Consider the following 11,212-nt stretch of genomic DNA (forward strand, 5'->3'; position numbering starts at 1 on the left):
ACCTTGAAACATTTCAAATTTAGTTGGCCACAAATCCTGAAATAGAACACAAGAGCTGGCCGAAACCTAAGGTTGCTACTGTAGTCAGTTATGGTCACTTCATTTTATGTTATTTTAAGAGTGATTTTCAAACTCATTTTCAGGAACATGTTTAATAAGAACCGTACACATCCATTATGATGCGAACATGTGTCAGTGAGATGTTTTCTGCAGATCATATAAAGTGGGAATGCAACTTAAACTTACATGAGAAATCCAATGATATAGATATAAGGCGATGCTGATAACAAAAATTCCACTTCAACAAAAATTGTACGATTATGACTCAAACTGCCTAATTTTTGGGTATCTCAGTGTGTTATCTAGCTTCTTGAACTGACGTCATACCAACGTCAATTACGTACTCCACGAATAAATTCTGAACCGACTAGACATTATAAAACTATATAAATAGATTGTTAAAGCAATATGCCAGACTATTAGTTTGTTGTACACATATTCACATAATTGTTTACATTAACACTAAACCATAGCCCTGAAATGTGTACAAAATATTTTTTGCAGAAATATTTTAGGTATTTTTCTTAATGTTATAAACATTTTCTGAACGTCTTTATTTTGAAAATAAGTGCTACTATACCAAGTGCGTTAACAATTGAACAAACACTACGGAATGTGATATACAATACAGGTCACAAAGGTCATTTATGCATGGAGTAGAGACTGGTTGCAACCATTGTCAACGTCCTCAATACCTTTGATATGCAAATTGTTGCAACAAATGGGACTGTGTGAGCAAAATCGTTAATAGCGCCCCCATTGTGTGATTTGTGTAAACAATTGTTTCGAATTTGCATACAGGGATAATTCCCTTACTCTCCCCAGACTTATTTATATTCAGACGCATTGTTAGCATGGAATCTACTTTCAATGGTTCTAACTTGACCTCAATTCCCGACAACTCTTTAGCTGCAGTTACTTATGGTTGTAATGGATCTTAAGGTTGTTGTTTTCCACAATTCGTACTCTGCAAAGACAGTATGAATTCAAAATGGTGGCATACATTTGTCACTTTGACAATTCGGTGTGTTAATGTCATTTCTGTTCTGAATCCCACAATATGTACACGTGTTATTTCGTTGTTTAACCTATTGTAAATGTGTTATTTGTTGATTTAACTGCATTGATTTACCGTGATTATGATTGGTGTATATCGTGCAATTATCCCTTTGGTCTATCTCTACTGCGTTGGCCATGTAGCTAATGAACCTGTTGAAATTCAATTGCCATGGCGCCTGGCTCAGGTATTTTTAGCTCATCACGTATAAATGGTTCCTCACCTATTCCATAAAATCGTAGATTTTCACGCCTAATATAGTTATCAAGTTCGTCATTACGATAATTGACTTTTCTTTACTCGTGTGTTGTTTCGTCGAGTTTATTTTGTAACACCTGGATATCATTCTGACTAAATTCCAATGAAGCCGCCACGTCATCCATTCATTTGTCAAGTTTTACTAAAGCGTTGGCAATACGTTTTACCTCAATGCTATATTGTCCAGTTTATCAAGCTTGTGCACTTTAGTCAATATTGTATCCAATTTAGGTTCTTGTTGAGTTCAGTCTGAGTTGCTTCAGTCTGAGTAGTTACGTAATCATTGTCTTCTCCTTTACCAGCACGGCCATTGTCTGCACGTGGTCGAAGACCATCGCCTTAGCTTTGCTTGCCTTGTCCTGGCATGGTCATAACGAATGGTTTCCAGTCAAATTTTGTCAAAATAACTGCATTACTTATAGAATAAGAATATTACTTATAGGCGGTAAATAAGTGATGTTCAATATCACGTATATATTATTGAAACGTTTCTCTGTACTTTGTTAAGCGAAATTAATCATTTATTATATGTTATAGAAACATGACGCTATTAGCTCGACAACTGTTAAAAAATATGGAATACAATACAAAAATAGACAACTCTAAGGTCACTCGATGGCAGACAACAAATCGTGATATTGAGCAGACTAATCGTGATATCGAGCAGACATTCACCATGCACAGTTGCACCTAACATACATCTCTCATATCCGCTCTCCCATAAAATAAAAACACTATATTTATGCAGTATTTTATATTATAACAAGTGACGTAAAAGCATACATTCATACATACATTGTTTACTGAAAAATGCACAGCAAATGTTACTTTCATTCATTCATATATACGTAATTCAGTAACCATGTTTCAGTAGTGTGAATTTGTTAGGCATAACATCAAAAATACAAATATCAGATAGCCGTGAAAGTGAATGCAATGACTTTCTTATGAACGTACCACACCTTCTATTCACACGTCACTCCGCTCAGAGCGTTCTCGGTGAACATGGACGCGGCACTTGTAGAAATGCTCGCAGACTGGAATGGCGCTGCCATGATCTTCATTTTAAATTATTGAAAAAAGAAAGGACGCCAAGCAAAAAAGGGTGTCTGTGTGATATGGAACGCGTATCTGGGCCTTACAACAGAGACAGCTCAACAACCGCTGAGTCCACGGAATGCGGTACACAGAACAGGTCAACACAGGGGTTAATCGTGTTTGAAGTAAAGATTGGCAACTTAGGGACATGTCCTCAATACCTTTGATATGCAAATTAGATTTCTACAATTAAGACATTGTGAGAGCAAATTGTTGACTACTGCCACCATAGTGTGCTTAAACTTAAATGTGTACACTTTTTTGACCATTCACTTCAATTTTGTCCACAATTTGTCATCACTAAAGTTCTATGATTCCAACATAGCGGTACCTCATGGGTACACAATTGTGTGTAGGTTTCATTAGATAGTATAAATTTGTTTCTTTCCAAATGCGAAATTATCCACTATAATTTATTTGAGTTTAGAAATGTACGTAGTCTAAGATTATTATTTCAGTATTTAACATGTGAGTCGGCGATATACTGTGTCGCCAATATACGTTAATTTGGCATTTGTAGTTATCCATCTGGTACTTGGAAACCAATGAATCTGGTCAGCTGATTTTTCGAATATACGTTCCTGGTGACATGAAGGTGTATAATTTATAATGAACTGAGAGGCAATAAGTCAATGTCAAAATGAGGTGTGGTATCTCATTGTTCCGTTTTATTATTTAAAGTATTGACATGATAGAAGCAGAGCTAATAGACCAACACTGGTGTCACGAATGTTTGCAATGATAAAAACAAATGACATTACAATTGAAATTAGAAATATGATTTAATAAGTTATCACATCCAGCATATCAAATTTATACACTTTGTGTAATGTTTTGTCAGTAATTGCGTTGTATTTGAACCAATTTCCGACGGGGAAACACGACAATGTAATCATTAGGCAGTAGTGATACATGTATGTCTGGTTATTTCTTCACAGATTTGACTACCTAATCATATTGCCCAGCTTAATACTCATCTATGATCAGCTAAGGAAACTGTGTCATCGAATCTTGAAGTTGCTTTTTCACATTGTATTCCAGTTCAACGATTATTGTTATTACCATGTTACTAACATTTTAATACCAGTTAAACACGAATCCTGAAATAGTGCAGCAATAGAACTGACCGGCACTAAAAGTCCTAGTGTCTAATCACCAAATCAAACATAATTGTCGTTGCTGTAATCACTCATGATCACTTTATTTTATTTTAGGAGAGATGAGATGCGAACAGGTGTCTGTAAGATATTTCTTGCAGTTTGAATGCAACTTAAACCCACAGACGACGAGAGCTGCTTAGTAAAATCCATCAACTTACTAGCATGGTTATAGCAACAAGACGATCCTAATAACTACAAGACCACTTCAAACACAAAAGTATACTATTATGACTATTACGACTTGACAAGGGTCAATGTCCTCAGTACCTTTGATATGCAAATTATATTACAGCAACTCGAACTGTGTGAACATAATCATTAATACAAGTTTCCTTAGCTTCTGGTCGTGATAATCTGAAGTGCTGCTGAAAGTGAAAACGTATCAGGTCATAATACAACTCCATCATATAGTAACCTCCTGACAGACCACCTCGTGTATGCATTCAGAGAACAAACTTGTATTCGAATACAACATCGGGTACATGGTTATTGAAGGATGATTCTATCATTTGATGTCGACAGCCATTTTCTTAAACAGACATATTGCCACTAAGAATTTTATGTGTCTGTAAGCGCATTTATTATTCTTTATTAATACATGGCGCTATTCAAATGCCCCTTTATTAACACACTTAATATTTTAAGTAACGCATATATTTGATAGGTGTTATCTGTATAATTATATCTGAATAAAACTACTGAACATTTGCCAAGAATTACGCTAAGTTTAACGGATTTTAAAGAAGAATGTAGAAATAAACACCATTCAGCATGATGATACAACGCTTTCTCTACCAGCTCAACAACTGTTAAAATACATAGAATACGATACAAAAAAGGGCAACACGAAGGTCACCCAATATTGAATTAGCGACTGGCAACCAAGGTACTTGTTGTGACTCCTTTTATTTGTAAATTAGGTGCATACAACTCGGACCCTATGTGAGTATAATCAATACCGCCACCAAGTTAATATAATGCAATTTTAGGAATACTCGTAGAATAAACTTGCGTGTTTAAATTGTCAAAAACTGTTTGAGTCACGTGTTACCAGCCTTGGATACACTCGAATGATCTCAAACCATATATTAAGCTACCGCGAAGTTCCGGTCTCGTTTATTTTGAAAAGGTTACCAAGCGTTACCTAACATTCAATTTTCTTGATGTTTTATTACTTTGGTATTGATTGTAGGTTGTTCCAATAACAAACGCTCAATGCAACTACTGTACCCACAGTACACCAATTAGTTATATTTACATATCGGCGAGTATGTTTGCCCAGTGTAACTACATTACGAATACCACTTGGCCCATGACCCCTTCCCCATATAAAGGCGGGAGTGATTTTATTCTCGGTCGTCGCCGTCGGTCATCTTAGTTAGTCGTGGTTTACCAAGAACACGTATCTTCAGGCGTATCCGTGAGACTGTCGCGTAGCAAACAACTTATGTCAACATAAGTACTATATCTACTTGATTGACTTCTTCATAATAAATGACGTGTGTTATAACTACAACTATACCGTGTATCCTGAATGATTCCGACAACAAGCACAAACAGGAAAAAAGCAATTGAATTGTAGGCTGGTCATTCACGGGATTTATATTCACAGTTGATGAAGATTAAGTATAGCACTACTTGATATAATATTTAGATATGTATTTAAACCTTATTTGGTCTTGGTAGTGGCATTTCATACTCGGATTCTTTTTCTCTGGTAGCAGGGTTGAGTGATGTATAACTGCCATCTTTGACAGCAACCTGGCAATATATAATTAAATGACATTATAAGGATACAATATAAGTAATAAAGTAGTACAGTATAATGTTATTCTCAATAGCCAATCAGATTCGAGCATTTGATGGACGATATATTTGCATAGTTTTCAGACGTCAAAAACATCAAATTAGGCTACTGCGCATGCATAGACGTAATGATTGAACTACAAAATGCTGATTCACCGTTATGGTTTGTCGGCGTATTCTCGGAACACGAAATTTGTCAACAGGTCGAACAACTGTAACCAGATATATTGCATTACTTGAGTTATGTCGAATGCGAATATGTGTCACCGGTATATAGTCATCCAATAACTTATATTGGTCGTTCGTTTCGACCATAGTTGTCACACAGTGTACGCAGCTAGTGCAGATTACCAATTTTGTCCAGCATTTCAGGATTTGTTGACATCGTGTACCGATGTGTAGTGCTCATTTCATAAAAGTGAATTAATCATTTGGTTTTGTATCGTACATACACGTGGCATGGGTTTCATTGAACTGAACTGTTCATTAAGAGGGAAATGTGTTATATTGCGTTTTATTTAGGTCTGAATGGCCCCAGAGTAGTGTGTTATTTTTGTGTGCGCGCGTCATGTGTAAATATCGCGATCTCTGAAATGAAACAGTCGCCCGTAGCTAGTTGATGTCTTCACAAGTGTGACAATAATTTAGGGAGGAATTATGCAATAAAATTATATAAATACATACAAACAATTGCAAGTGTGATGAAACAGATAAATGGGAATGGGGAAAATTAATATAGTGTTACAATATGTGTCTTATATTCACTATAATATAGATATTGACACCATTCTCGGTAAATGATCATATTTGCCACGGCTTCGCCTTGGTAAACTATGCTATATTCGGGTCGACAAATATGTATCAACAATGGCCGGATCAATATTTCTATATCTCAGCACTATAAAGTAATAAGGCGTTCAACTCGTCATGATAGTAATCTAATTTACTTTACCTTTTTCTCTGGTATTTCATAGGTGTGGTCTTTGTCCCTCGTGATTTCTGAAAGTCCAGTGTACTCGCGATCATCTACGACATCCTGTTGAAAATAATATTTTAAAATTATATCAATCAGGAATAATGCCGAGAAGAATGATTTTCAACGTTCCATATTGAAAACGAAATATTAATGTTACTCACAGATCGTCTTTTTTCTTCGTTCAATCGACGTTTATGTAATACATAACTAATCACAACAGATATTATAGTAGTAACCAGCAAAGTTGTGAGTATCCCAACAATAATACCTACACTGCATGAACCACAGATACAACCTGAAATGTCATACAATGTTTATACTGTTCAAATGCGTTTTTGTCGAGGAATGCTCGATGTCACTTATACAGAGACAGTAAATAATATTTTCAATGGTATTTCACACGAGTGTGACGTCATCGCGGATGGCGGATTTCGGAATAGCGGCCGTGCTGCTCGGGAAGATACTGCTGTACGGGCAGTCACGAGACCACGATGACGTCATAAGAGTGAGGAATACCGAAGATTAAATTATTATTATGTTCGTAGACACAGTTTCTCAGTAGGAAATATACTTTTTCGATCGTATTATTCTATGCCAGTTAGATACAAGGAGTACAAATAAAGAAGCAAACAAGATCTTTCGCAATACGATGGATTTAACCGGTACATGCATCTTTTATGTTGTATACCAAACATTTTGTGAATATTAAACACATTTCTAACTTGTGTGCCAGAGCGGAAAATTTGACCGTGTAAACACTGAGTATACTTGTGTAACAAATATCACACATATTCTAATAAGTAATGAAAAGCACATCGCCACAGTGTGACGTCACACGTGAGTGATAATGTCTCTATGCATTCTCCAATAGTCTGCAACCTATGCAGATTACAACAATAGTATATCATTTTTAAGGTAAGTCAGGCCCACGTTAAATTTTAATTAATAATTACCATGAAGTCAAATGACCCGAAAAATAAGGACGAGCTCACACTATCTCCGTTTATAGTGATGACAGGGTACATAATATCACTCATACTTCTCTGTGTCACATATGTCGTCTCGTGTTACCAACACTCACTGCACTGAAAAGGGTTATTAATTTAGTGAATGAAAGCCATCTTTAAATAATTTTGCTGAACGTTGGGTTATGTGGGTGCAATTCGATAGATTATAATGATGCATATATAATTTAGCTGAAGTGGAAAATATTACCATTACTGGTTCTTCTTGTTAATGCAGAGAAATCTCGACTTTCACAAAAACCGTCTGCAGTGCAATATGTAATTCTGTATTCCCTATTTGTATCATTTACTTTGTATTCGAGTATATTTCTATCGATGCATTTCACTATAACATCCCATGTGACATCCACGTGACGTGTTTCTATTTTCACACATGTGTATGTCTCGTTCTCGTGACGTGTCCAGCTCAATGTAGTAGTATCATGATCCAGTTCTACGATTGGCTCATCTAAAAATAATAACAGTTGCGATATTATTTTGATGTAAATACAAGGCTTGTACATACAATGTTAATACGTAACAATCATTTTATTATTTCTGTAGTTATTGTGGTTTACGTCATTCAAAGCAAAGGTTTAAATCGTTACCGCTCAGTGTATCTCAATGGAATAATGCGAGTTACATGGTCTGTTTTATGATACCCTTACGCCCTCTGAACGTAACGTTGCAGTTTTTCATATTGATACAATCCCTAAAAACTGCATATATAGAAGATAATATTTGGTAATCGTAGTCCTAAATAACTATTAAAAATAGCTAAAACTGCATAAGGATAATGATAGCGTTAAATAATATTAATAATACCCATCCAAACCTTGCCCAATACATTAAGATTCTCAACTGTTTTAAGATTATATGTCGATCATTTTCTACGCCGATTTCCACAATTCAGGGTTAGCATTACTCTGTTTACGTCAAACTTACCCAATGTTCTTATTATAATAGTATTACTGTAGGGTCCTATACCAATTGCGTTCGCAGCATATGCTCTACATTCATATAGTGTTGACGGATCTAATTGAAGTATTTCTATCGTGATATTTGTTGTCTCTGAATTATCAGCGTTCAATTCGATGAAGGTTGCATTTCTCCGGGTACGATATTGTATAAAGGATGTTGTATCTGCATCTCCACCGTCATATCCGGGAATTATAGTGACAACCAGACTGTCATAGAATCGTGTTATTGGTACAACGGACTTTGGTGCATCTGGAACACCTATATGTAAATTGACAGTTTTATTTGTGAGTTCAAATTATAAACACAAAGGAATTAGCGAATAGTAACTATGGGGTTATCTACATAGATTAATCCTGTAATATTATCATTAATGTGAACAAACCCAAACGGTATATAACACAAGCTGCATAGTTTAATATAACACTGTAATAATTACATTGTTTTTATTTGATTAGCAATTATAACGATTGCTGTTTTCACATTTGCATATGTTGGAAGGTATTTTTAGTCTAAATGTAAATGACAATACTTACTTTTATCTTTGAACGTGACAATAAATGTTGTGTTGCCAATATCGTTTTCTGCAAAACAGGAATAACTACCATAGTCACTTAGCATTGTATTCTGTATTGTCAATATGCTTTCATATAAGGTTCCACGTGACACTGTGTTGATGCTGATTCTATTGTCATTATTTATTGGTTGATTATTCGGACCATAACATATTATCGAAGAAAGTGGGTTGCTTTCAATATCAGATCGTAGTTCTGCTACGCTCCCTTTGCTTGCATAGGATCGCTGATTCTTTGATACGTTCACAAAATATGGTTTATCTGGAAAATAGTATTCAATTATCTCTATCAATATCAACTTCATTTTGACGACTTCACGAACAATTAAATAAGATAAAATATGTTAAAAACGTATTACCAAACTCATATGATACAATGTACAACAATCCAATAACCAGCAAGTAGTTCTTTTTAACGAAAAAAAACACATTACTTGTGATTGTATAAAATTGTGATCTTATTTCTGCACAATTACAGTACAATTACTCAAAGCCGTAGTTGATTTATAATTAATAATCGCGATAGTTTGTTTGCTTAGAAACCACACTCAGTTTAATCTATTTTCCACTAACTAGCATAACGTAAAATATAATGGCTTTGATAACTGTTATTTGTGGCTAGCATATAGACATTCAAGTATATAAACACGTGTAACATAAAACTTGGTCCCAATAGCCGTTCGTACATACATCTTCTGAATTCGTAAATGCGAGTACAAATGCGTCTTTAAATAACTATGTAATAAACATTTGAAATTGTCATCCAATATATTTCCAAAATTACATTTGTATTATTTGTAGGTTCTGCAACACAATATTCGTAACGATGAAAATATAGTTCCACAATTGTACATAAAAAGGCAATATTGTAAATGTAACCATTATGAGTAAATTACTTACAATACACAGTAAGATGAATGACAGTAGAAATCACGTGACCAGAAAAGTCTGAATGACTTGATTGACATTGATATGATTTACTGTTATGTTCTGCTTGTATGGATATTGTCATCTGTTGTTCACTTATTTTACCATTATAATCTCCATCTCTTGTATCATCAGATGTAATAGATTCATATGTATTAGCAGTCCATACATTGTTATCTTTTAACCATGATATCTGAGATGCTGGATTACTGGTTGATGTGGTACAAGTCAGTATTTTAGTTTCACCTTCCTTCACATGATTGTTTATGCCATATAATGTCACAGACTCAGCTGGAACTGTAAAATAAAATTTGGATTTAATTGTGCACGTCTGTCAAAGTTAAAATTTGCAAAGCTTCCTTGTGAATATAGAATATATGCCATCATTTTTGTTTCATAAAAATACTTTGGAAATGAAATTAGTTCTGAAATTATGCGAAATAATCATATACTTAATATGTATATGTAAAAATATGTATTATAATATGCATACATTACTTGACTATCATTATTATTTTGATTTCATATATATATAATATACTTACAGTAGATATTGAATGGTCCAAGTTGACATATTAATGGTGTAGTTTGTACAACATTAGTAGCTTTACATGTTTACATTACCTAATTATCATTTATATTTATATTCCCTATATAAGATATACTTACAGTAGACATTGAATTGTCCAAGTTGACATGTTAATGGTGTAGTTTGTACAACATTAGTAGTTTTACATGTATACATTACCTAATTATCATTTATATTTAGATTCCATATATAAGATATACTTACAGTAGACATTGAATTGTCCAAGTCGACATGTTAATGGTGTAGTTTGTACAACATTAGTAGCTTTACATGTATACATTACCTAATTACCATTTATCTTTAGATTTCATATATAAGATATACTTACAGTAGACATTGAATGGTCCAAGTTGACATGTTAATGGTGTAGTTTGTACAATATTAGTAGAATTACATGTATACATTACTTGATTATCATTTCTATTTAGATTCCATATATAAGATATACTTACAGTAGACATTGAATGGTCCAAGTTGACATGTTAATGGTGTAGTTTGTACAACATTAGTAGCTTTACATGTATACATTACTTGATTATCATTTCTATTTAGATTATATATATAAGATATACTTACAGTAGACATTGAATGGTCCAAGTTGACATGTTAATGGTGTAGTTTGTACAACATTAGTAGCTTTACATGTATACATTACTTGATTATCATTTCTATTTAGATTCCATATATAAGATATACTTAAAGACTGAGTATACATTGAATGGTTA

At 34.1% G+C, this 11,212-nt stretch overlaps 1 protein-coding gene across 1 annotated transcript; it reads right to left on the reverse strand.

Annotated features, from left to right (window-relative positions):
- Positions 1–4,520: 4,520 nt before the first annotated feature.
- On the reverse strand, positions 4,521–9,064 carry LOC146746010 (uncharacterized). The gene is made up of 6 exons (XM_085499303.1): positions 8,934–9,064; positions 8,365–8,658; positions 7,631–7,888; positions 6,577–6,710; positions 6,392–6,475; positions 4,521–5,394 (listed from the first exon to the last, which is right to left on the reverse strand). The coding sequence occupies exons 1-6, from the start codon at positions 9,016–9,018 to the stop codon at positions 5,296–5,298; spliced, it is 954 nt and encodes a 317-aa protein (XP_085355429.1). The 5' UTR covers positions 9,019–9,064; the 3' UTR covers positions 4,521–5,295.
- Between the last annotated feature and the right edge of the window lie 2,148 nt (positions 9,065–11,212).

The sequence above is a fragment of the Saccoglossus kowalevskii genome, chromosome 5 (genome assembly GCF_978046115.1).
Source record: "Saccoglossus kowalevskii chromosome 5, keSacKowa6.1, whole genome shotgun sequence".
NCBI lineage: Eukaryota > Metazoa > Hemichordata > Enteropneusta > Harrimaniidae > Saccoglossus > Saccoglossus kowalevskii.